We start from the raw sequence: 27,997 nt of genomic DNA, 5'->3' as shown, positions 1-27,997 counted from the left end.
TATAGACACACCATGTCCACGATCGGGAAACAATTTAATTAAAAATAGGCACTTAATGAACAGAAAACAATTACTTTCCGCTAACATTTAACCAAAATACATATTCTTTGATAAACTAGGTGTCGTTACAAATTAAAACGATAATTTCAAATGATCATGTAATAGAATGTTGCAGGAAACAACGGCATCTCGAGTCAAAAGTAAAATTTAATCTCGTGAGATCTAGTGAGATTCTTCCATGATTCTTACAAGACGTTCTTAAATCTTGCAAGATTCTTAGGAGATCTTAGAAGTTAAACGGTTTTTCTTGCACGGTTTTTTCCTCAACAAAATCTCACAAGAGTAACTTTTGGTCTAGATTAGAGCAACATAATTTTGACTGACTGATAATTGGAGCATTAGCGGGAGTAATAACGTGGCAAACTAAATTCAATACCCCATTGTTATGCGAAAGCAGTCCTTATTTTTAAAGTTTTAAAATGCATACAATGCCTTTAGCCAAAAGGATAATTTTTTGCAAGCTCATCTGTTAGCTATGTCCAATTTCCCCTACTCGCTACGTTAGTTATTGTACTTATTCTTGTCATCGAATCCTGTAACGTCTTCGACAAGGGTGTTTCACCCGCACCCAATATCGTCGTAGTTGACTTTTTAGGCCTATTAGAAATATGATCAGCATTTCTGTGGTACAATAACAAAGAAAACACGACCATAGAGCACCCTATGAAAAACAGTTCATGGTATACTTTGTCATAGAGCACCATAGAGCAAAGAGCGGCTAAGATGATTGAGAAGGAACTGGAAAAGTTTTTGTAGATATTGTCGAGGTATTTTAGCATCAAAGCTGTTGCTAGGCCGCCGAGGGAACCACTCGCAACAATCAGCCAAACTTGGACTGTGTAACCGTGTAAGAATCCCTTCTGACCTAGCTCAGCTCCATCCTTTGCGATGCAACCTGAAATGAACATTCTTCTTGCCAGATTTCAAATTTATCCGTTCGTATTTCTTTGTTTGAACCAAGATTGAGTGACGTTGCTCAATTCAATTTGAAATTCTGACATATATCTCAAATATCTACGCGGTCATCTATTAATGTCATATTTTCTGTGATTTCAATCACAGTCATGTAACTTACCCATCAAGACACAAAGAACGACTATAAATGAAACTACCATGCAAATTGTAAAGATCAAATAACGGCAAGCGCAGTTGTTTTTGTACTCATCTGCATTCGCAATTTCAAGCATAACCGGCAAATTGCCAAAAAATAGCCGGCGTTGACGCACTTGGTGCACATAGGGATTGGAATTGAAAAAAAAGAAGGGATAGAAATTGACTGAAATTTTTTAATGCTTATTTTTTTCTGATTAAAACTTTAAGATTAATACTAATGTCAACTAGCAATCACTCTCGCAAATGATTTTTTATAACCTAATGCTCTATGACTTAAGGAGCGGGTGTTATCGGTTTATCCTTTTTCTTTTGATTTTGCTTTTTTGACTTTAACTGCATTCACTACACTGCGTAATTCAATGCGGGAGAAAATTTGAAATCCGTTCGATTAAAACAGCGAGTGAGATATATCTGAAGTCACGCTTGAAAATCGTGACTTATGTAAAACGAAAAACGTGATCAAAAAGAAAATCAAATTTAAAAAAACATAGCCGGAAAACTTCAGAAAGCGACTCGGAAAGGAAAATTGACAACCCTAACTAACATAATGAGCCTGATAACTGATTATGCTGAATAGCATATGCAAATTAACTATGGAGAAGTAAGTGACAACAAAATTGGTACAGAATCTGATTTATAACCTTATTGAGAATTGCGGCTCCAAAACAATTGCTGCTGCAACGATTGCGGCTCGACAAAGGTTAGATCTCATTCAATAAACGACTGCCGATTGACGGAAAAAGCAACAAACTAGCTCATTAGGAGAAAACCAAGGAAACGAAAACGAAAGGAAGTGCAATGGAAAAAAAATGTTTGACAAAGCATTTGGACAAAATTATCTACAAAATGCTAAAATGCAATTTCCACACAATTATTTGGCAAATGAATTTTATTAGTGATTCTGTTCAGGCACTTACCTACCTAACACTTGGCAAAAACCTATTACGCAACAAAAAATACAAAGAACGAAAAACGATCCCGAAAATATTGGGAGTTTATATTATTTATTCCAGTGAAAAATTCCCTCTCTGACCCTTAATAGCACGTTTTAGCAGCAAAGCCGTTAAAATACAACCAAATTCAAGACTGAACATGAAATTCTATAGCGAGAAGCATAAATGAGCAAAAACTTTCAGAAAAGTTTTAAAAAAACCATATTCAGCCACAATTTGCTTAAACTTACTCAACCATCTTTGAATAAAAAAACAACTCAAAATCATTAACAATTGAATCGAAAGCTAACTGAAAGCTCTAAAACAGCTAATTTGACACCCAGAACTCCCAAAAACTTAAAATTTGATGTTGAATAAAAAAGCTAAAAAAGCGTACAACATGGAGAGGTGGTAAAAGTAGATCAAAATTGAATCTAAAATATCATTCTTAAATTCAGATGGTCAAAAAGCTTTCAACCGCACTACTGCTTGTTTGGGTAAACGATGCAAACAATTTTGTGAGAACAAATGGAGTTAAAACCACAGAACTATTTTGACAAGCTGACCTAATCATTTGATTTTACGCATTTCACTTCCTGTTTCAAATACACCCCAACAAAATTAGCGATGAAAATTTACATCGCCAAAAATCTTCAAGTTGTAAAAAGGGGAGCGCCTAAATACTAACCGTCAAGAGGCTGACAGCGGCTATTGAACAATTTAGAATCTAATGTCAAGGTAAAGTTCAAAAACGTAGATCACCATTAATCCGAAGAGTGTAAAAATGTTTGGAAGAACAGATACCTCAGTCGCATTAATGTCAACTTTAATATCTACTTTTGTATACACTTCAGTAAGTGCTCTATGAAAAACTGTGAACATTTTTTACGAATTCGGTAACTAAACCTGCAATCATTCTTAATTATTTCTCACTTTAATTTTTCCCGCTGTAGTTATTAAAAAATAAGTAACCAGATTTCACATTTTTATAATATAGTTAAACTTATGTTTCTCTGTTGCTAGACTCGTTAACCTGCCCGAAATAAAATTTGCCCACAAAGGTAACTCTGAACACATCTATAAACATAGGCTGCAATCTTTCGTACGAAGTCACATTACTCGAATGCCGTCAATTAGAGAGTAATGCTCCCGAACGCTTTAGTGACGTGACACGAGGGCAGTGCTGCCCATTTAGAGTCAAAATTCTGGAAGATTACGACAAATGCCCCGAATGAAATAGGAAAGTAGAAGGGTTGCAATTGGAAGAAAAAAAAATTGAAAACAAAGATAAAGTATTTTTGCAAAAAGGTTTTTGGATATCCTGGTATTACAGAAAACTAATTTACTATAAACTTAGTAGTGAAAATTTTTTTTGACATATGTTCTTCAATGAAATATATACATAAAGTGGGCTGTTAGCTTTATGCAAGCATTTTTGTAAAGAGATTATGGCCAATCTATATCTCATTAACAGACAAAAAATGTCGAAAGGTTGAATGTTATCTTTTTAAGTGTGTATATATCGCTTTCCTACCAAGCAAAAGTTTACAAAGAAAGATTTTTGAATTTTGAGGGCAAAATAAGCTTTAATTAAATCAAGAAATATTAGAACAACTCTTTGTTCGTTATGTTGATTCTATGTCAATACCATTATATTGAGAGTAAAGCTTGGAACCTTTGCGGTTTGCGAACCCACAATCTCTTAATTGATTGCAATTCAGTGCTCTCCACGGAGCAAACTGGTCCACATTGCGAGAGTCTTACTATGCGCTTTCATATTGAGCTATAATTTCAAGCTCCATCTTATAATCACAACTTATTTTCTAGAATGCATGCTCTAACAAGAAACTACTGATGTTCGGCGTGACATGATCAAACTTTTGTTTCGTGTTAAATTTGTAGCACTTTTTTTGTTTGCTACTATCTTAATTCTCACTATCTTAATTTCAAGTCATTGTGAAATATACAGTATACAGAGCTAAAAAAGTTAATTTTCTGAGTGTGTACTTCGTCGAAACTTTAGTTGGTAATCTATCCATCCAGAGTTTGAACAAATGTTAAAATTAGTTTAAGATGGTTGCAGTGGTTTCCGGTTAGATGAAAATCATCTCTTGCGACGACATTAAAACATAACCGACTAACATCTCGAGAATTGATCGATCTCGAGTGATTAGTAGGGAGCTCAAATCGAGTGCCTCCTGCTTTAGTCAAGGGGGCAACTAATAATGGGGGCTTCAAAGCTTCAAATGACGTCATTAGAGGTTATTATTTACCAGTATAGCCAAAATAAAGTGAAAAAAGGACTTTTAGCATTAAAATGTTGCCACTTGAGTTGAGTTGCTGACAATTGTGAATGAGACTTTAAGAAATTTAAATAACGCAAAACAGAAAAAGTCAAGAGTGCAAAATTTACTCGAAATGTCACTCGAAAAACAGTCAACCAAGAATTTGGTCAAACAAGGCCAACGCGTTTACAATAATTGCTTCAAACTTCATTCGAGAGCAATTATTAGATGAGTGAAAAACTTTTACTAACCAAACAGAGCACATGGTATTGAGAAGAGGAACATCTGAATGTTTCTGATCCACAGAAGGGCCACCTAAACCAGATTAGCAACCCAATCACAATCATAACCACAAAATAATACAATCTTGTAAAAGGAAAACCCGCCAAAACAAACAATCATCCAGGTAGTGTTATTTCGACACTCTTTTTGACTAACAAAAGCAACTATTTCCCATGGATTCCCAGCGTCTTCAAAATCAAGTGTTCCAAAATTGTTTTTTTTTTTCAGGTCTTTGGAGGAAATCAAAATTTGGCAGCTGCCAAAAGCTGATGTGATTTATATAATCATCACCCGCAGAATTTTCAGGAAATTTTTCTAAATTGGAACCACAGATATTTATCTTCAGGATTTGATTAAAAGAAAGTTCTCTAACCAGCAAAACTGATACAATTGTTAGAAGGAATACAAAACAAGTCATAAGTATATCACACACTTAGCGGGAGGGACTGCTCAAAAGCACATTTATTTTCAATATTTATTTCACAGTTTGAACAAAAATTAAAAGGGACTGAACACAGCAGTGAACATACAATGCAACAAAAATGAAACACTGACAGATAATGTCCACTAAATACACAAAAATCAAAACACAATTCATTTTTTGACAATCAATAAACACTTTCAACTATTTTTTGTGCCCATTTGGAAGTTGAAAACTTGCATGCCAAGAATCATTAGTCACTAGATATTTAGAAGATCCTTAATGAGGTACTATTTATTTTGAGTCTGAGAATCAAAGCAGAAGCTATATGAGTGGGAAAAACGTTTCTTTTGCTATAATTTCTCCTTATATGCACGACGCTCATCTATTGTCTATGATTCAAATAAGAGTTAGAAAAATTGATTTATTTCCTGAAGCAGAACTTTCTTCTCGACTCCTAATTCCCAATATATTATTTGAGAATAGGTTTCATCCCAACCTGAAAACTGATATGCTCATCAATTGTACACAAAAATTTCGATTAAAAAAATAATAATTTCATTTCCAGCTTTATTGGTCATAATTCGGCGCTTGGTCTTTTGGAGTTTTTGCGGAATGAAAACTGTGACTTTGGAGTGGTCGATTTAATGATTTACATCAGAGAAGTATTCATTGAGTAATTAAAATTTGATCTCCTAATTTTTCGATCTAAGTGTGAGATTGAATTTCAATTGGGTCTGATCAGATTTCAGATATGTCTCTGATCTCAACTTAGGTCATATGTTGCTACTTCCAACAGTTACGTGGGAGATATGTGAGATTTTACTCCATAAATTGTGAACTCGTGAATAGTGTTCTTGATAAGCCATTGAAAGAAATCAAATAAACGGTGAAGAATTATCTAATTTATATAAAATGAATTGTGTTTTGTAGCTATTAGTATACCATGAAATCTTACATCTGACAATTCGGGAGCTTCTGCTATCTGAAATAAGATCAGTGATTAAAAAGCAAAATCTGTTATTCTTGCTATCACGGCCCAACGCTTTTATACAAATTGTATACCAGAAAAGTTTGCCCAAAAGTCTCTTTCAGGTGAAATTGAATCTTTGTCAATATTAACTATAATTTGTCATCATTGATGACAGATTAAAACAGAGCAAAATCTAGTATACGAATCAATGATAACTATTTATGATACAACTGGTCGGCTAAATTTGAGCAATTAAGTCCGTCTTTATTGATTATTATGTACTTCTTTATTTTAAGTCCGTCTTTAACTATAGTGATCACAGCAAACACTTATAACGGAATTAATTATTAAACGTGAAACACATTCAATTTTTATTCGTGATCATTCATGTCATTTTGCAACTACAAAATTTCAGAATTCTGAAAAGGATGATTTGGACGATTAGACATGTTTACCTCAGATGTTGCCTTTTGTTGTTTGTTGACAGCAGCAATTCTGGAACCAGAAGAACCCATGGAAGTATTGACACTTGAACTCTGAAACAATAAAAGTTTCTACGGTTTACATTGAAAATATGAAGCAGAGATTCTATTGTGTTCACATCAGAAAAGAATGAGTAATCACCAATTTTTTAACCGTAATTTTATGAGTTATTATTTAAAGAATAGATTTCCAATTCAGAAAAAATTTGAACTTTAATACTGATACACTATCCGCCGTCAAAAATTGTGCTTATAAAATTTTGATCGAATAATTCAGTTCTTGTACTTGTTTTTATATTGCTCGTGTAATAACAAAACTCCCAAAATTGTGTTTTGATTATTATTTGTGGGCAATTTTAAGCTTGTTTTTTTCCCATTATTAATGGTTGAAACAGTCTGATAAGAGGTGGGACTAGCCGTTTAAATTTATACTATTCTAAAAGGTGTAAAATATCAACTGGTGGGTTATAATGATGGGTTATAATATATGGTGGGTTATAATCTACAGGGGAAAAAGAGACAGTTCCCGATTTGGGCAAGTATTCAAATTATAACCTGGTCTTTGGCCTTGACTAATTTCTCCATATAAACACCAGCTAGAGCAGAAGTGAAGGTCATGGCCACTGCAGCCGCCAGACCCTTGAAGAAATTCAAGTTGGACTGTCTCGCAATCTTGAGGAAGTCGAGCTCTAAATATTATAGAATTGATACTCGAGTTACTGAAACGTTTTTTCATTAATAAATTTATTCGATTTTTATATATGTCCACAATGAAAGGAATGAATAGGAAATAAATAAGCAAATTCAAATACTAAGCCCAAGTTATTGGAAAAATGTTTCCTTAGTTGAGATAGCTGAGATCCAAAATAAGGTCTGGCACAAACTCTCCTGCAGCGATAAGAACCAAATAATCAATTAAATTTCAATTCTATTGCCGTATTCTTGACCAAAACTTGGATTTAGACTGCCAATTGTAAAAGTGACATGATCATAGCTCTTAATCAGTAATGAAATGAGACTTGTAATTAGACGTGTCCAGTACTGAATTTGACTCGGCGTTGAGTACACGCAGCCGTATTCAAAATAGTTTTTGAGATTGGTTCTTGTGAGTTCTAAGTGGTTCAAATGAGAGGTATAAATGTTTGCTAATATTAACAATTCTACCATTGTACATTTTAAGTATCCTTGAAGAGTTTTAAATCTCCTTTGAGAGACAGGATTAGGAGATGAAACATAACCGACTAAACGTCTGAAGAATTGCTCTTGAACGACTAGTGGGAGCTCTAATCAATTGTATTCCGCTTCAGTCGGGGGGGGGGGAGCCTAAATGGGACTAAGAAGTTCTATAGTGGGCTTCAAATAACCACATTAGAGGTTAACATATACCACTATTAAGATTTAAAGTTAAAATCACACCAGTTTCGGCGCACTTTTCCTTTGACCTTTAGTATTAATTTGCAGCCAATTGAGTTCAGCTGCTTGAAATTGTGATTGAGAGAACATTTTAGATCAAGCGAAATGCAAAAAGTCAAGGGCGTGAAAGTTACTCGAGAAGTCAAAATTGTCAAGCGAAAATTTTGCAAGCGAAAAAAAAACAGAGCCGGTAGAATACCGGAAACGACTCGAATCGTCGTGCATAATAATCTCTAACCTAACCTTACCGAAATCAGAACATCAAAAAAGACAAGAGAAAAAAACAAAAGTAGCCCAACAAACCCCATTAAAGTGTTTTAAAAATGCTGACAATTGTTTAGGTGCGGGGAAGCTAGGTGGGGTGAATGGGTAGATAGGTTGGGTAGGTGTTAGGGGGGGGGGGGGGGGTAGATAGGTGGTGGTGGGGGGGGGGGTAGACAGTTGGTGGGGGGGGGGTTGGTTTGTGCGGTGTAGTTTAGTTAATCAGGGGTGACTTATATAGGAACAAAAAATCTCAAAATGACCTCTTCAACTTGAACATTACCAGTAGTTCCTAATTACTATACATTACAAATGAAGCTACTGTTAAAGTTCAATGTTCGAAAACAGAAATCAACAATCAAAAACGGAGGTAAATGCTCGAACAGAAAGAAGTCAAAATTCAAGTCATGAACAAACTTGCTTTCTGCTAAAAAACAGCAGGTAGACTACCGGAAACGACTCGAATCGTCGTGCAAAGTAATCTCTACCCTAACTTCGACAAAATCAGAATACCGAAAAAAACACTAGAATTAACAAAAATAGTAGGCCAATATAACATAAAAAGCGTTAAAATTTTTTCAGTTCAGGGGTGTGGGTAGGTGCTGGCGGGGGGGGGGGGGTGGTTGGTAGGTGGTGGTGGGGGTGTAGGTAGGTGGGGTGGGGGGTAGGTACGTTGCGGAGGGGGATAGGTAGGTACGAGGGCGGTGGGTACGTTGGGGTTGGTGGTGTAGGCACGTTGGGGGAGGGGGTTGTTAAGGCGCGTGGGGGGGGGTGTTAAGGTATGTGGGGGGGGGGGGGGGGGGGGTGGTTCGTGGTTCGGAGGTGGGGTAGGTAGTTAAATGGGATCAAATTTTCTCAAATTGACCTCTTCACCTTGAATTACAGACTGTTATCAATTGCTATACATTACAAACTAAGCTATTGTTAAAATCCAATGTTCGAAAACAGAAGTCAACAATCAAAACGGAGGTAAAAGCTCGAATAGAAAGAAGTCAAAATTCAAGTCATGAAAAAACTTGCTTTCTGCTAAAAAAAACCTGTAGAATATCAATACTTCTCTTCGAGTCGTAAAAAACCTGTAGAATCTCAATACTCCTCTTCGATCTTGCCCCGTTTTTTTGTTATTGGATATGAATAATTTGTTCCCTGTATAATAACTGCGGATCTTTTCACTAGAACTAGATCTATTCAATTTAGGGTGACCAGAATTGTATTTCTCTATTAGCTCAGTATTAAAAGTGATGCCAGCCAAAATTGAGAAACAACCACTAGTTTTCACCCTATTTGCGGCTCAAGAGCGTAAACAGAACTTAAATGTCTACCTCTCAATAAGGGAAAATTTTTTTAACTCCGTCTGGCAGAATTATTTAATTCTATTTTTATCGAGATAATTGTCAACTTCGAGCTATGAGTCAACTTCTTTAATTACCACTACTTTTCTCACTGATACCGCTGATACTGCTTATACTGATTGGGGGCAGACAAATAAGCACATTGATTGAACTTAAAGGTTACTTAGAGTTAATTTCCAAATACATCTCAAAAATTTTTCTATACTAGGCTAAATGCATTGCCCGGGCATTGCAGTAAAAAATATAGAGGCTTTCCGAGCTCAAAACCTTAAAAAAATTATTAAAAATTGTATACAATTTTAGTTTTTGAAATTTTATTCTTTTCTTTGTTCAGATGAAAGAAGTGTATATATTTAACGCCGCGGTTGTTTTGAATTGAAAAGAATGTACCTTTTTCCAAGCAAATTCTTGAAACAGAAATGAGCTATCACTAAAAAACAACAATAATCGGTATATACAACACATTTTTACTCAAAATCTGCATACTTTATTTTAATTCGGCGTGTTCTTTCGAGAAATTGATTTGAAGAGCACTTTTTACGTAAACGAACTTTTTTTTCTGTTACTAAGAGACCAGTTTTCTCATTGAGGGAATTTTATATCAGAAGGATATAGAAAAAGGTTGTAAAAAGGATATAGAAAAAGCAAAAAAACCTTCGCTGTAGTCCAAAAATAGGTCCAACAATTTTGCTTGTTGATTTCTATGTATTTTGAGGTTTCTTTCGAGAAGCACAAAACTAATTTTGTTGAAAAACGAAGACTTCAATGAATTACTATTAAAACTAATCATTTGTGTTTTATAGGGATATTTTCTTTTTGATTTTTTAACATCTTTAAACATAAGAAAGCAATTTTTTTTTTACTTTTTTCCATATCATTTTAGAAATAAAAATATGAATTTAAATTTCTTTGTGTTATCAGACTGCTTTTCAGCTGGCATAAAAGTGTGCAACGCAAAAAAAAATAAACATTCGTTGTTTTCCCTCTTCTACTATATTTAAAAATCGTCGTGCCAGACTCGACTCTATCTGCTACTAAAATTTTTTATCTTTTGCTCTCAGTGCTAGCAAAGTGTTCATCAGGCTGACTACTTGTCTTTTAAGGTGAGAGATTGTTCAATTTTCAAATTTATCTTCTTGGAATAAAACGACAGATACTATTTTGAAAGAATCAACGCATCTCACTCCTTTAGATTTTGAACTAAACACAAGAGTTCATCAAATATTGGCCAAAAATGCCATTTGTTTTTGATGTTGTGAATTTGTTTGTGTTGTTGTGAACAATGATATTTCAGAAGTTAAGCTAAGAAAAGTTGTGTAGACCGAAATTGAAAAACAACCACTAATTGTTCATCACAATTAGAGCTCGTTCTTGAACCTTCAACAGACAATGAATTACAAGATTCAATTCATATGCTGTTATTTTATGACAAAAATTTTAGCAAATTTGAATAAAAACATAGCAGGACAAGTCCTGCAACACAATCCAACGAAATGATTGAAAAACAGACCTTATGTACCTTACCAGTAGATCAATTGAACAATCCCATTCAAAAAGAAAAAGTCCAAATTGTTGAGAAACAAGAGTCAAACAAAGTAAACAAGTAAATAAATCATTTTTTTAAATTTCCAGCTAATTTTTTTTAAATTTCCAAACTTCGCCAGAAAAAATGCTGAAAGCCTTTTATTGTCTCTACAATGTTGTCATGTAACCCATATGCAAGACTTTTGAAAATATTTATTGGCTCGAAAAAAAAATTCAAAGTATTGAAGAAAAAAATAAAAAATTTAACAAATCTTGCTAAAATTCATAAAATTAAATTCTTCAAAACCATTTCAATGTCCCCAGAGAGTATCCAGTTTTCTTCTCTATAATAAATAGTTTCACTAGCTCTTAAAGATCCATAAACTTGGAACATGATAACAATTTTCAGAAACTTTGAAAAAAAAAATATCAAATAATTGCTAAGAGTCGTGTTAATAAAATATTAATGAACATTCCATTACCTAAACAATATATGCATGAGCTCATACTCAAACCCTGGAGGAGGTTCCTGGGCCACTGGTGCAGGAAAAAACTCAAAAAATTTAAAACATTTTCAAAGACGCTTGAAATTGCAAATTTCATTGAAAAACCTGTAATAATTAGTGATATTAAAAATTTTGAATCCAATTTGTTGCCATTGAAATCTATGCAGTAACACTATCAAACCCTATAGGAGGATCCCAGGTCACTGAGGAAAAACATAGTGACTTCATTTTAAAAATGCATTTTCTTTTTAAAATCGCTAAAATGCGTAATATTAAAATTATGAAAAACATTTCTCATTGCCACTAAAAACTATGCAGTAACCTATAATCAAAACCTACAAAAAGTTCTTTGGCCGTTGAGGTTAGAGAAACCTAACAAATGACAAAAATTTTCAAAAACTTTAGGAAATTGCAAAATTCATTAAAAAAATTGCTAAAATTTGCGATATTGAAATGTTGTATGCATTTCCATGGCCATTGAGAGAATTTGAGTAACCTATTATTAAACCCTTAATGAGATATGTGGCCCGTGGGGTGGAAAAGTTTGAATAATGACAAAAAATGTCAGAAGATATGAAAAAAATTGCAAGATTTTTCAAAAAATTGCTAAAATTCGTGATGTTTAAAGGTTGAAAACCATTCTATTAACACTAGAAATTATGCAATCAACTATTATTAAAACCATGAGGGCGTGTCTTGACATCAGGGGATGAAAAAAACCTCGAAAAATGACAAAAAAATTCAAAAAGTTTGTTGTAAAAATCAGTATAAATTTTCGTGTTTATGTTTGGAGTACCAAAACATATAGCCCTTAAAATGGCCATAACGTCTTGCAAAAGCAAAAATGTCTTACAAAAGATTTTTATCAGTTTTTACAAACCTCAATTTTATACTGTTCCAAAAACAATTTGAACAATGACGAAAAATTGCAACATTTTAGGCTCACAAACTCCTAAAAATGACCTTTTAACCTTGAATTACGGCCTTTCCATTAGCTTCACCACACTAAGCACTTGAAGGCTGAAGTATTGTAATAAAACTTGATTGCCGCTGAGCTTTACCTGTTTATCCCGTTTTGAAAGCTCAAAGTCATGAAAAAAAGGTGTGAAAACATCTTACAAAAAAAGACAGAGCACCAATACAATCCAATTCTTGGATTGCAATAACGCGGTTAGGTCGAGTTATTTAATTTTTTGTCTCGGCACAATTGTTGTCTCCGTTTCCTCTAGTCCCAAAATTTCTTTAGAAATTGTATATAATGTGTGCACTTTTTTCTTTTCTCCAGAAGCATTCATATGCGTCCCAAAAGACCAAAAGACCTTTAAACATAAATCATTTGCAAAAAATGGAAGCAAACTGATCAATTTAAATTATCACATATCTTATTGATACCGTTAATACTGCTTATGGGGGGTATTTTAAAAACCTATTGCTATAAATTCAAATCCTTTCTCTTAAAGATATTTTCAAATTTATCTTTTACTCTTTTCCATAATAAGTAAAATGAATCGATCGGGCATTGCAGTAGGAATGAAAGAATCTGCGTGAACACAAATTTTGCAACAAACTCATGAAAGTCTCAATTTTTTTCAAATTCCTGCCTTCTTATTCAGAAACAAGTGTGCATAAAGAACGCTGCGGTGGTTTATGAGCATAAAAATTCTTTTTCCAGAAACAATTTGAAGGAAATGGGCTATTGGTAGCAAACAACAGTAATTGGTTAAAGAACAAAATTTGACTCAAAATCCGCCAGACAATTATTAATATTGAGTGTAGTTTGGGAATTGTTTTTAAGAACGCTTGATTTCAAAACTGTAACATTTTCATTCATTTTTATGCCGCGAGACCAGAATAAAACAGAAATTTTTTGAAACAATTTTAAATCTCACAGTTTTAAATCTCACATTTCTCTGAGACATCAGTTGAACAGCCGGTTCTTTATTGCCAGATACAAAATTGTATGAAATCAGGTTTCGGTTTTTTTGTTTACTATTTTACAGGAAATTGATTATCATTCTTTTAAGATATGAAATGTTTTTGTTGTTGAGAAATTAGGCTGAAAATTTCGGTTGTTGTTTTGTTGTTGTTCTCAATTATTTTTCCATATATTAATGAATTTTGCTCAAATTAAACAGTCGGTCCTCTCATGGAAAACTTTTAGTTGTATTTTTTGAGTTGTAGTTTCCAGAATATTTGATTTTGAGTCTGGAGATAATGCAAAGCAAAAAAAAACATTTTAGAGCGAAGTATTTCTAGTATTCATTGGCTGGATCTTTCGGTCTTGAGTGGCTGGATCTTTCGGTTTCTAAGTAAAAAATTGAGGAGCCTCGGCTTAGCGTCGGCCTAAAATTTGCGCACGAGGCTACTGATTTTTAACACCATTTATTAATGTCGTCATTTGGCCCGGCGACATTGATTTATCGATTACTCACTTCTATGCGTCAAAACGCATATCACACAGATTCCTACTTATAGACAGCAAATTCTGATAAATTTTCTTCAATTTTTTTAGAGCAAACTTATTGGCTATCGGAAATATGGGACAATCAGGATTGGAATTGAAGCCAGCACCGCCTACCAAATTGGGTGGACCATTTGGTCCATTTAACCTCAAAATTGCGCAAAAGTGTTTTATTAAATGTAAAAAGGGACTCACAGTGCGGGATATGGCGACAAAGGTACGATTATATAGTAAATGGTATTTATACAATTTTTGTCCTTTGGCGCTAAATTAATACTGAAGGAAGGGCATTGGTTCGTATTGATGATAAGGTTAACATTAACAGACCTTGAAAAAAGCATACGTACCTATGATATGGTAGTTAAACAGTTTGTAAGTTAAAGAAGAAGCAGTATATTTAGAAGAAGAGACAAGAGATTTGGAAGAGACATCAGACGGGTTAGAATCATAGTCATAGTCATAGTCATCATAGACAGCTTCAGAATCTGAGCCAAGGTTCGATTTTTGTGACAATTTGTGACCATTTTGAGTTGTATCACCTCCTCCTGTTAGGGTAGACTCTTTAGCCAGAAGAGCAGACGCCACTTGGGATTTATCAGTAGCTTTTCCTGTAATCTTCACTGTCGTAGAGCTGTATTCGTCTAATTCTGCAAAACTTACACCTAAAGAAGATCAAGATTTAGTTTTCTGTTGCTGCTATGCGATATCATATATATTGGACTCTACATGCACAGGACAATGTTCCATTTAAATTTTGGCTACGTTTCAACTACACATTGAACCGATTCAAAATAAGTTCAAAATTTTTGAAGGAAATTATTCGCACATTAGCAAACCAATTAAATAAGCATAGCCGGCAGATTGCCCGCGATAGACGCTTGTGGCCTAACATGAATTGAGACAACTAAAGAATTTGACAGATCGATCACCATTCCTATAATAGACCACTAGAATTTTTGGGTTACATTCGGACTGTCAATTTTATGACACATAAGGAAAAAGCCATAAAAGAGCTTTATAAAAATTGATATTCAAAATCAAAAAACTGAAGACTAATGCTCAAGAAATAGAGTATATAAGTTGGGCACTACTTAGATGCGCACTATTGGTCCTTAACTAGTAAATGTTTATAAAAATTAAAGTTCCATAAGTGAGTTCAGAAGCATTTTTTTGAGTGAGGTAAGTCACGCAATTGACCTAAAAGCAGACAGGAACTCAAGCACATAAATTTTTACTGCAAAGCAGTAGCAGTCACTGAAGTTATTGAAAAAGTCAATTCCAAGAAATCAGGTAGCAAGAATTATCGATGGAGACGGCGAATTAGAAAAAAACATAACAGGACAAGTCCTGAAATACAATTCAAAGACTGGATTGAAAAACTTAGAAGTACTCTATCTGACCAGCAGATTAATTGGACAATGCCAGCCAAAACACAAACGAAATCATCTGAGAAAATTGAGAAACTAAAACAATCAAACTAAACGAAAATATACTCATTGCTAAAACTCTTGCAGTTTTTACCCCTAAGCCAAAATTTGATCCCATTAAATATACCTATTTCAAAAATATGTTCAAAACCACTTTTTGTTTCCGACGAAATTGGTCCAGTTTTATCTCTGCAAGACCTGAAAAAAATTCATTGGCCCTTGGATGTCGATTAACTCGAAAATGACCAAAATTTAAAAAAAAAACAAATTCTAAATTTTAATGAATTGTTGCTGAAAATCGTTATATTAAAAGCATCAGAATTATTTTTGTGTCTTCTAAGGCTATCTAGCAACCCAATTCCAAGCTTTAAAGAAATCATTGGCTCAAAGATCGATAGGCAATAATTTTTGGAAAAAAATTCAGATTTCAAAAAAAAATGTGTTCTTTCGAATTCTTGAAAACCATTCAATTGCCCCTAGCAACTGTTTAATAACATACAATCAAACTTTGGATGAAGTTATCCGGCTACTGGGGTAAAACAAAAGAATAAAACAAAAACGTTTTCAAAAAAACTTGAAAAAGTTTGCAAATTTTATCAAAATATTTTTATAATTCGAAAGGTTAAACTGTTGAAAACAAATCCGTTGGAACTAACAAAGATGCAGTACTTTTTTATCAGACCACGGAATAGGTTTTCTGGCACCTGAGAATTGACAAATATCAAGAACTGACAAAAGACTTAGGAAGCCTTAAAATATTGCAGATTTTACCTAGAAAAAATGAAAAAGTTCGAGACATATTAAAGATGAAAAGCAATCCATTGTTACTAAAAATTAGGCAGTGCCCTATTATCAAACCTTAAAAGGAAACCCCTGGCCCCTAAAGCTGAAAAAAAATAAAACAATTGACAAAAATTTTCAAAAATTTTGGGGAAAAAAATGGAAAAATAAGTACCATTTTGCGTGTTTGTGTTTGTATTACCAAAACATATAGCTCATAAAACGGTCATAACAACTAATTTCGTCTCGCAAATAGCCTTTGTCAATTGATCTTTTAAATTACCTTTTAAAAATTGACCTTTTAAACTTAAATTAGGGCAATCCCAGCAGCTGCACCACTCTAAGCACTTGGAGGAATACTAATGCCCACTTTGGCTCCCTAATGAAACTTAATGCCTGCTGGGCTTTACCTGTTTATCCCGTTTTGAAAGATCAAAGTCGTTGGAAAATGTGTGAACACAACTTAAAAACATAGCATGACAGGTCCTGAAATACAATTAAAAGAGTTTTAATGGACTAAACAAAAAAGTAGACATAGAACGGAATGACTGAATTGGGAAAACCATTTCTAAAAAAATCAGAAAAACAATGTAAAAATGCCGCATGTGAACAAAAAACCATTAGCGAGAAATGGAAATTTGTTTCAAACAAAAAACTAGGTCCAGAATGAATAATGAATGTATTGGGAATACCATTCAGAAAAAATCCAATCCAAAAAATCTAAAAAAGTAAAAAGCAAAGTGAAATTACCGCATGTGAACAAAAAACCACTAACGAAAGCGAATTTTTTTTTCAAACACCGTTTTCTCAGTCTACTTTGAAATTAGAGAGGAAAATTTTCACGCGCGCAATACCGCTTGCTTTTTCGCTCCACTTCCTGTTTCGGCGTGACCAAAATCACTACTCCAATTTGAACAAAAACCACTCTCTCTTCGCTCTTCTTCAGTTTTTTCAGCAACAAAATCCCTTCAAATTTTTTCACGTGTTCAATTTACCGCTTTAAAATTCATTCCAATAAAATTGATTAAGAAAAAGGAATTGTCCAATACTCTCTCTTCGAGTCGTAATAAAAAGACAGCGCCTCAATACAATTGCAATTCTCTGAATTGTAAAAAAAGAAACACAGCGCCCCAATACAAATCAAATTCTTTGAATTGTAAAAAACCACGATGTCCCCAATAATAGCCGCTATCGCTTCGCGGCTATTAATAAGATAATAAATTCTTGAAGATAAAGACGCTGCCTATAGTGGTGAACATCCATAAAAAGTGTACTTGGTTTGAACAGCTCCTTAAACCGTTGCTTGTCAGCAAAAGCTCATGTACGATGTTATTGGGTGGCACGAAAGAGGCCTCGGTCACACTAAAAATGCGCCAGATAAGTTGCACGCGGAACGTGTCACGCGAAAAAATGCAAAAAATGGATTGCATCAAGGTTTGATCAGAGGGCACTTGGGTCAACCGTTATCTGAAAACAAAGGGTCTATCCCTACGGCCGCACTATTCCTTGGTTCGCACGAAAGTCTGATCTGAGCCCAATTTGGATGGGCACAGTCTGATGACAGACCAAAGTCTAACATTGTGCTATAAGAGATGGCTTGGGTCTGGCAGCTCAACTGAGGAATAGTGAACACTGTGATAACATGGTCCCATAGATAATTTAATTTTATAGACCTGTTTGTTGATGTACAAAAAAGAACTATATAGAAATACGGAATAAGGAAATAAGATATTATTTTGTTCAAAATAGAGCCGATACACTGAATTATGTAACACAAGTGCTAATTTGGCCAAAAAATTACAAAAAGAGTTTGATGAGCTGTATAAAATTTCACCCGAGACGAGTGGTTATCTTCAAAATTCCTTAAGATTCTAGCAAAAAAATGTTATTTTACCTGAAAGATCTTGCAGCATGGTGGGTATCTTGCGAGATATTACAAGAAAATCAATTATTTTGCAAGATTTTTGCAAATCGAGTTTTGCTATGATTGGATCTTTTGACACATAGTCTTTGATATTGCACTGAATTATTCTTATATCAGCTTCCAGAGCATTAAGAGATAAAATTGGACAAAAAACACAGGATAACTGATGTTGCCAGGATTAATTTAGGTGCAGTAAGCTAAGCATAATGAGTTCGTTCAGCAACCAAAAGTGCAACCAAAAGTGCAAAAAGTGCATCTTTGTGTTTTCTTCCAGATTTAAAGAATTTGTCTTTTAAGTAATTTGAAAAATTCTATTGGTTGTTACTATTTCTTAGATTACTTACTTTCTGCTACTTTTTGTTTAGTTTATTTTACACTCATGTACTATCTTCTCAAATACGAATATAAATCCTTTGTTTTAAGAACTTTTTATATTTTATTTTGCCTAAAAATTGCAGCAATAATTGCTGTAATTGCTCAAAATAATGAGAGAAAGCGATGGGAAACAACCTCTCCGGTTAAAAGATGATTATTCACATGTCCGGTTGCTTTGAATTTTATCGAGATGAATAAAAATATTGCAAGATCTTGCAGGAATTATGGTTTTTATAAATAATTTGGAGGATAATTTTTCAAGGTTAAGTTTTTTGTTGTTAGCTTTTGTCGAAATTGAATGAAGTTTTCAAGATTCCAAGAAAGTTTATATATTGTAAGATCTTGCAGGAATTATGGTGTTTATAAATAATTTGGAAGATAACTGCTCAGGGTTAAGTTTTTTGTAGTTAGTTTTTGTCGAAATTGAAAGCAATTTTCAAGATATCCATTTGCTCTCGACAAGCCGTATTTTCAAGTACCAAAAAGCCGTGTCATCTAACGGAATTATAATATAATTTTCTGATATGTATAAATTACCCAGAAAGCTTTTTCTATGCAACAGAAGCCAAACGTTTCACTTCATTTTGAAACTACTATCTACTAAATTCATAGACAATTGCAAGCCCTATGAGATCAAAACAAGCCAAATGAAGAATATTAGGAAAATTATTGATCAAAACAAAAACAACAAAATCTTGATTTCGGATAGAAAGATAGAAATCTCATGGCCAAATAATTATTAAGATAATAAATTCTTGAAGATATGGACGCTGCGCATATCGTTAAACAACCATAAAAAGTGTACTTGGTTTGAACAGCTCCTTAACCCGTTGCTTGTCAGCAAACGCTCATATACGATGTTACGATTTGATATGGCACTGAATTATTCCTATATCAGCTTCCAGCGTATTAAGAGATGAAATTGGACAAAAAACACAAGATATCTGATGTTAAGATGTTGTTATCTGATGTTGATTTAAAGAAATTGTTTTTTAAATATTTTGAAAAATTCTATTGGTTGTTACTATTTCTTAGATTACTTACTTCCTGCTACTTTGTGTTTAATTTTTTTACACTCATGTTCTATCTTTTCAAATACGAACATAAAATCTTTGTTTTAAGAACTTTTTATATTTTATTTTGCTTAAAAATTGCAGCAATAATTGCTGTAATTGCTCAAAATAATAAGAGAAAGCGATGGGAAACAACCTCTCCGGTTAAAAGATGATTATTCACATGTCCGATTGGTTTGAATTTTATCGAGATGAATAAAAATATTGCAAGATTTTGCAGGAATTATGGTTTTTATAAATAATTTGGAGGATAATTTTTCAAGGTTAAGTTTTTTGTTGTTAGCTTTTGTCAAAATTGAATGAAGTTTTCAAGATTCCAAGAAAGTTTTCAAGAAAGGAATTTTTAGTTTTCTCAGTGTTTCAGATTTGTTTTCGGATTGCTTAGAGGTCTCAATAATCACTTGTATTGAACGCACGCTCTCCTTAATTTTTGATGAAGTTATATAAAAAATCAATAATCAAACAGATTATTTGAAGGAGGCTACTGAAAATTTTAAAGCCATTCTTTTTCAATTTTTGCTTGAAACTCATTAGTGAATTTTTTAGACATTAAGTAAATAGAATCAGTTGGCTGGCAAATAAGCAGTAAATTGCATAAAAATTAGCCACCATTGATTCCTATAATCGCTTTTCAGATGAAAAGAACTGGATAAAAAATGATTGTACAAAACACTTTTGAAAAGTGCAAAGTATCTTGACAAGCGTTGTCGGTAAACAATCACTACCAATAATTCGTACAAATAGACGCTAGATCTCGATTAAGACTAAGTAAAAAAGTTCAAAGACGGGCTACCCAAAACCGAGCGTTATGGGTTTTTACACCTCTTCAAGGTTTTTAACAAAAAAAGCCTCATTATAATTGTTGGACAATTCTTCAGAGTTCATTTTATTCAAAATTGATGTTGGGATAGCTTTCTGTTTGCCATTCTGACAAATCATGTGAAAAAAAAGAATCATCGGCAAACTTCATAAACAAATTTTCGACGGTGTGGAAAGTTGTGGAATAAGTGTATATCAGTAATGGTAAGGTTTCACTACAATTGTACAAGTCTGAAGGGTGACGATGAGCACTTAGGTATCACTTGCTATTAGATCCACAAGTCAAAATTAACTTCTCAAAAATTTTTAAGTCAAAATTTTGATAAACTTCTGTACCACTCCATTTTTTGCAGCTTCTACAGGGTAAACACACGGCTGGTTAAAATTACGCAACAAACTACCAAACCTGAGTCCTGAGGATATTATAAAGACAGTAGGAAATTATTGTAGGACAATGTTATAACAAAACATCATTATTAAAACAAATTGGTTTAATGCTCTGCGTATGGCCGAGTTTGAGCAAATTTCACTCAAATGTCAATCTATAAAAATAATGAAGAAAACTGCTCTTACGTTGTCATATTGTTGATCCAGAGATTCAAGTTCGGAATAATTCCCGAAATCAGATGAATGCGAAAAAGGACGAAAATGGCCATATTTCGGCAATGAATGTGCCCTATTATCGAAATACCCAAAAACATATGCCACGCTCTGTTAGTTTTAATTCAGTTCTCTCAGTCTTTTTGGTAGTGGCCAAATAATGAATTTTGAAAGTTTATCTTCTCATGTGAAATAGGTCAAAATACGGATAATGGTTGGATTTTACTTAACCACAAACGAACCAATAACAATAGGTTCAGTATTTTTGAAATGCTAAGATATTTACGATTTGAATAAGCAATGTCCCGTTTCAAGTCAAAATTTATAGAGTTATTAAAGATTTGGTGTTGTCATTAATTCTCAGGTTTTCCGAGAAGCTTCAATGAATTTTCTGGCTAATTTTGACAATTTTTCAACCAAATTTTGTTCATTCGACGGCTTATTCTTGCATTTTCCAAGCTTTCTGAACTTTTTTGACAATCCATTACTTGGTTTTAATCTTTCCAAGTTTCAATTTAAACTGAATTTCAGATATAAGCAGCCCTTCGAAACTACGGGAGCTGGGAAGCAAATGTTCTTCCATTTAGTTTGTTTTCCTGTAATTATCATAGGGAAACAATCAAAAATTGTGTTTTATTTAGTTCTTTTCCTACATATCATAAAATCCTTCTTGTTGATGTTTGATGTAAAACAGAAACGAACTCCGTGGATTTTGCGGCGCACTATAGTATTATTATTTTCCTAGCAGTCTGCTGTTTTACAATTTCTTTTTTGTTCTTAAACACGGAAATTAAATTCAAAAACTGCTCTAAAATAATTGTTTCCCCCCGGACCTAACGCCAAGTCAATTTCAGTACTGGGCAAGTCTAAATCCAAGTCTTATTTCATTACTGATTCAGAGCTATGATCATGTCATTTTTTACACTTGGCAGTCTAAATCCAAGTCTGGGCTGAGACTTGGCAAGTCTAATCCAAGTCTGATTTAAGATTTGGCAATTCTTAATCCAAGTCTGATTTAAGACTTGGCAATTCTTAATCCAAGTCTGATTTAAGACTTGGCAAATCTTAATCCAAGTCTGATTTAAGACTTGGCAATTCTTAATCCAAGTCTGATTTAAGACTTGGCAATCCTTAATCCAAGTCTGATTTAAGACTTGGCAATTCTTAATCCAAGTCCGATTTAAGACTTGGCAATTCTTAATCCAAGTCTGATTTAAGACCTGGCAATCCTTAATCCAAGTCTGATTTAAGACCTGGCAATCCTTAATCCAAGTCTGATTTAAGACTTGGCAATTCTTAATCCAAGTCTGATTTAAGACTTGGCAATTCTTAATCCAAGTCTGATTTAAGACTTGGCAATTCTTAATCCAAGTCTCGGCTAGCCGAAAAAATCGCCTAAAATAGCCGGGAAAACGTTAAAAATAGTCGAAAAAACGTCAAAAATAGTCGAAAAAACGTCAAAAATAGCCAAAAAAATCGCCTAAAATAGCCGGGGAAATGTCAAAAATAGTCGAAAAAACGCCAAAATTGTCGAAAAAACGTCAAAAATAGTCGAAAAAACGTCAAAAATAGCCGAAAACCATGGTGAGCTAAAAAAAAATCTACCGAGATTTTAAAAGAAAAAACTTCCGCCATTGGTCTAACCGAGTGGTCGCTGAAAGAATCTAGCAACACAAAACGATGTCGTTAAACGGCTACCAACCTCTCTCTAAAGAGAATCGAGTCAAAGGGATGAAAATTTTCCAATCTTTATCATAAAATATTTGACGCTAAAACTATGATCAAACGCAATTTTTATGGAAATTAATAACGGTCGAACACATTCTTGATCAAATATTTCATCAATTATATCTCTAAAAATGAAAAGTATTTTGACGGCTTTGGTGTGCAGTCAAATGCTGCTTGCAATAGTTTTAACTAAAATTTTTCTACAAAACAATCTTTATAAAATAATTTTTTGACATAGCTAATAAGGGGAATATGACTGAATGAAAATAATTAAAACTTTACATGTCACTAGGGAAACAAAACAGTCTGAAAATGTTGGTATTTTTGTTTGGAACTCAAAATCTAAGACAACATTAAATGCAAGGTGTGTATCTGATTCTTACTTTTTTCTTCCTAATTCTCACGATAGGATTGCTGCAACAAAAAGTTGGAACAGGAGTTTCTTTAAAATGATAAAAATTAAAAGATAATAATTTGACCAAAATTAAAACTTATTCAAAAAACTTGTAATCTAAAAGCGCCTGCGAAAGAAACAAGGATGTTGATGAAAATTCATAAATTTGCATAGGTAGTTTCCGAGGCAGACCGTAAGAGAAAAAATTAAGAGAAAAACAGCTGAATTTTTTTCAATATTGCAAACAAATAAAGAAAATAGCACTTTTCAGAACAACGAAATACGGCTTTCTGGTCCAACTGAAGTTAGATAAAATGCATTGAAGTGGAATCGAAGTTGCTTCTAAAATTTTTTTTGGTTAATTTTTAAAGACGCCCAGGTGAAAATTGAATAAAATTGTTTCGAAAAGTCACCACTCTCATACAAATCTGCAAAAGAATTTCTCAACTTTATCAGCTATTCCAAATCGAAAAACAGAAAATATTAAACGAAAAACCATATTTTATTTTTAATAGAATCAGTAACAAAGTCAATAGCCACGTACCTATTCATAATATTTAATTGTAATTTTTCTTAGATTTGCTAAAATTTTCTGCAGTGATTCCTTTCCACAACAAAAAAGCGCTATCAAATTTTTAGCGTTATCAAAAATGCGCTATCAAAAATGCGCTATAATTATTAGCGCTGTCAGAAATGCGCTATAATCATACCAGGCCATTAGTTTTTTTGGTTTTGTTAATGAGAGACCATCTGTTTTTAGAAGAAAAAGAGGAACTGCAGACGCTGTTAGCTTTTGAATTTAAAAAAAATAAAATATCAGCAAAATCATCAAATCACCAAAAATATGCACTTTTTAGAATTACTCAAAAAAATTTTCGAACACAATTGATAGACAAACACTGTTGAAAATGTGTAGTTGATAATGTGTAGGGGCGCTTTTAGTTCTGAACTAAGAGCATCCTTTTCCTAAAATTTCAGATGTCTGTTTGTTTTCCAAGTTCATAATTTTGTCATTGTTTGTTTTTCAAGGGCATAATTTTGTCACAATAATGTAATCACTAACAAAAATAATTTGCCTGCGCTTAGGAGACGCTTGAAAATGGGCCACGAAGCTTAATAGTGATCTCGCTGGTTCTTTTATTCGTTTTGAAATGTCCATTTGTTGAACATATTGAACCCCAAAAGTTAGTTACGACCCCCTATTTTCACGAACTAAAAATTCAATTTTTAGGCCATATTGCTCCAACTGAAATTCAGGTAAAGCGTAACGCTCACCGACTATAAATCCCAATGTAAAGTTGATCAACTTCATCCGAGATTCACAGTAAAAAGCTAGTAGTCACAAAATCAAATTTTATTCACATCTTTTCTCTCTCTAATGTTTAACACAAGTTCAAATTTAGCCATAGTTGAACAAATATGAAAACATATCACATCTTGTGACTACTTTCCTTTTCTTTGAATCTTGGATGAAGTTCATCAACTTTAAATTGGGATTTCTGCTAAGACAGCGTTACGCTTCATCTGAATTTCATAGATAGGCGAAAGGACTAGTGTAGGGGATCAATGGTGTAAAACTTGTATTCAGAGTGTGATTTTAAGTTGGAGTATTACTGCCTCAATAATTGAATTTTTACTTCGCGAAAATAGGGGGTGCTGACTTACTTTTGCCGTTCAATATATTTGTTGTAAAAATGGCGCCAGAAAACAATTTACTATTACTATTATTAGTTTCCTTGAATTAACCATCATTCTCACATACTTTTCCGGTAAATGGCCGCGAACATTGAGTCACAGTTACTGATTCTGACCAAATAACAAAATATAATTTACAAAAATCTGCTAAGTTCTGAATAAATGTTTTTACTAACCTACTAATAGAATGACAAGCGATAACCACTGGATGGGTTTAAGCACCTTTCCAAGTAAAATGCGCATAAATAAAGCTGTAGTCAGCAATCTAATCTGCACCGTAACTACATAAGTCCCTGCATCTAAATACGATAAGGCAACATATATCAAATTATTCTGAACAACATAAATCAACGCTGGAACTGAACATTTCAAAGTATCCAGCCATTTTATAACTACTTCGTCCTTTAAAGTTTTTAAAAATTTTCGCAAGGATAACTCACAGCATACTAACAAGAACATAAAACATAACCCGAGTTTGATTAACTCTATGAGAAATACTGTCGTAGTCGCTGAATATTTGTCAATGTTTGGATCGTTGGACTTTCTGGTGTCGTTGATAATTACGACATTGAATGTCATCAAAAATGTAAGGGTTAGAAACAAAATAAAATTCAGCATTTCTGATTATAAACTTGCTGGGTCGATATTAACTGAGCGGTTAGTTATTACTGGTAAGAATAGTTATAATACAGGTTATACCGCGTGGCGTTAACGTCAGAAAATATAACTTTTTAATGTACAATAAGGTGCGCACGTGTAAATTGCCATTTATAATACCAAATCAATTTTCTTTTTAATATAATTCATTATTTATAATCACTGTAACTTAAACCAACCGGTACAAAAACACACGTTTGCACTGTTATAATTGATGGTAAAAATGGTCGAGAAATTTGGATATAATAATCGTGAATTTGGAGCATTCAAATATAATTAATTGTACACTAAAAGTAAGCTTTCTGTATAAATTGCATGGGATCAAATAAAGTAAAACAAATTGTTTAGGCGTAATTCGTAAAACTGTTTGCACTTCTTCAAAGCTCAATTTGAAGTCAGATTGCAATCATGATTTTTTTTCATAAATTTTCACATTCGATAATTAATTCTCATAACCGATGTCTACGTAATATACAGATTAAATTCAAAGGTGAGTTTTTGTTCAGCAATTTTGGGAGCAAATTGTGTGTCAATCAGTTACGTAATATTGTTATGTTTGTTCATAGTTAATTCGGTTGATTCAACCTGTTTTTCAGTTAATCAAGTTTAAAACGGAAGATTCAGTTATTCTCATTAACACCGATGCATTTTCTTAATTTTCATTAACTTCATCTATCTGGAATATTTGAGCACAATGGCCGATTTTGGAGTTTTTGTTTTATTGAGAAAAGTCGTATACGTAAATGAAAAAAAGCTGAAAAATAGCGTTTGGCAAAAACAAAACCATTTCAAAATCACTGCTTGAACTGCACTTGTGCAATTTTCTTAACAATACATGAACCAACAAATTGTTTCTGCAATTTCTCTCAGTCGGTTTCGGTAACCTTAAAACTAACAGGCCTTATATAACCACATATAATGAGCCAACATAGTATAAACGGAAAAGCATAAAGTTGTAAATGGGTAAAACTGTTGTACAGGGAGCGCACTCTCAGGGCCGTGTGCTGTTCATGGGTAGATAACGAAGCCAGACATTCACAATATTACGGACACAATTCATGAAGTGATCACGGGAAATAAACCCACACTAAAGTCTACCCATTTCAAAGCAATATTTGCCTCTGGCATAGCTCGTAACTGTTTATGGGTTGCATGTAAGAGTTTGATATCACTAATGTTATGTAAATTTGTCTAATAAAACGTGCACTAGTGAAGTTTATGTGACTCTTAGGGTAGATTTTGGAAAACATCTTATATAAATTAATAGGTTATCGTAATCGAATCGAGTAACTTCTGTAGATGAAACATAATTGGATGAATCTAGAATGTACAGCTTAAAAGTATGTAGATGATATCTTGACCTAACTTAAGTTGCGATGCAAGTATTTTCGAATTTTTCAGAGAACTCAAAAATATTTTGAGAATATAAACTCATTAATTGAAAACGATTGAAAAAGTCTATATTATGAAAATGAAATATTGAATATAAATTCAACATTGAATAAACCTTTAAAGCAACCGCTGGAATTTCAGATCTTATAGGAAATTTGCCAAGGAAGGTATTGGGAACGCATTGATCGGGAAACTGAAAATGCAAGAGAGCTTGGTGTGGGACATTTGAACAGCTGGCAATTTGTTTCCATTATGGTAGCTTACTGATTGACTCATGAAATATGATTACTGCGATGAGCCCTGTTGTTTTTGTTAAAAAAATCAATTTCAGCAAGTTGTATTCTAAGAAAATAAAGAATTTTTAATAACAATAAAAAATAGAATAGTCAGTAACAAGAAATTTTGATAATTTGCATTCGCATATAGTGTTCCCGTCCTCGTTTATCCACATTCTTTGCTTAAATTTGTACCAAATCAAGCAGAGACAGGAAAATAGGTCAAAATACTAAAAGGTAGATCAGGCTTTGTAATTTATAACATGAGGTATTCTCCAATTGGGACAGACTCATATACCAGTAAAGTTGATATCAGTATGGTTAATTGCATTTTAACAAGATATTATAACAATCGAGCTGAGCCGTAGATTTCACTTTTAGTTGAAACAACAAGTTAAGAAACATTAGTATAAAATTGGATGCAGAAAAACAACAATTTGGTCAAAAAATGTAATCAATTTGTCAGAAATCAAAATGAGAATTCGAATTATAAAAGTTCAAGCACTAAGTTTCTTCAAGAAACAAAAATTACTGATTGTCCAGCTCGACTTTCCGCTCGGTTAAAATTTGTTTAGATTTTGTATTCTCAAATCAGGTTTATAAAGTACGCTAAAAAAACTGATCAATCAATTGACAAAAACACATACAGCATGCGACAAGACATTACGTCAATTTGCTTTCGGTGGGAGAGAGAGAGAGAGAGAGAGAGAGAGAGAGAGAGAGTTAGAAAAAGGCGATTAAATTGCTCTTGGTCTGCCTAATTCTTGGTCGCAACTTCAGTGGTGGTAACTAT

At 33.4% G+C, this 27,997-nt stretch overlaps 2 protein-coding genes across 4 annotated transcripts in view; both read right to left on the bottom strand.

Moving 5' to 3' along the window:
* LOC142345824 (2-oxoglutarate and iron-dependent oxygenase domain-containing protein 2-like) overlaps positions 1-27,997 on the bottom strand; it is a 421,406-nt gene that overhangs the window by 196,818 nt on the left and 196,591 nt on the right. The gene's annotated exons all lie outside the window — the stretch shown is intronic.
* LOC142345822 (UDP-N-acetylglucosamine transporter-like) lies at positions 16-26,896 on the bottom strand. Of its 3 annotated transcripts, none has more exons than XM_075398222.1 (7): positions 25,057-26,896; positions 14,413-14,727; positions 7,104-7,237; positions 6,522-6,602; positions 6,052-6,078; positions 4,642-4,705; positions 16-955 (listed from the first exon to the last, which is right to left on the bottom strand). In XM_075398222.1, exons 1-7 carry the CDS (start codon positions 25,496-25,498, stop codon positions 534-536), a joined length of 1,485 nt encoding a protein of 494 aa, XP_075254337.1. In that variant the 5' UTR covers positions 25,499-26,896; the 3' UTR covers positions 16-533. The 3 variants fall into 3 exon arrangements, with proteins under 3 accessions (XP_075254337.1, XP_075254339.1, XP_075254338.1); XM_075398224.1 differs by having other exon boundaries at positions 14,605-14,727; XM_075398223.1 differs by lacking the exon at positions 6,052-6,078 and having other exon boundaries at positions 25,057-26,895.

The sequence above is a fragment of the Convolutriloba macropyga genome, chromosome 9 (genome assembly GCF_964194025.1).
Source record: "Convolutriloba macropyga chromosome 9, txConMacr16.3, whole genome shotgun sequence".
In the NCBI taxonomy this organism is placed as follows: Eukaryota; Metazoa; Xenacoelomorpha; order Acoela; family Convolutidae; genus Convolutriloba; species Convolutriloba macropyga.
The sequence above is the reverse complement of the archived record's forward strand: the minus strand, read 5'-3'. Positions and strand labels throughout refer to the sequence as shown.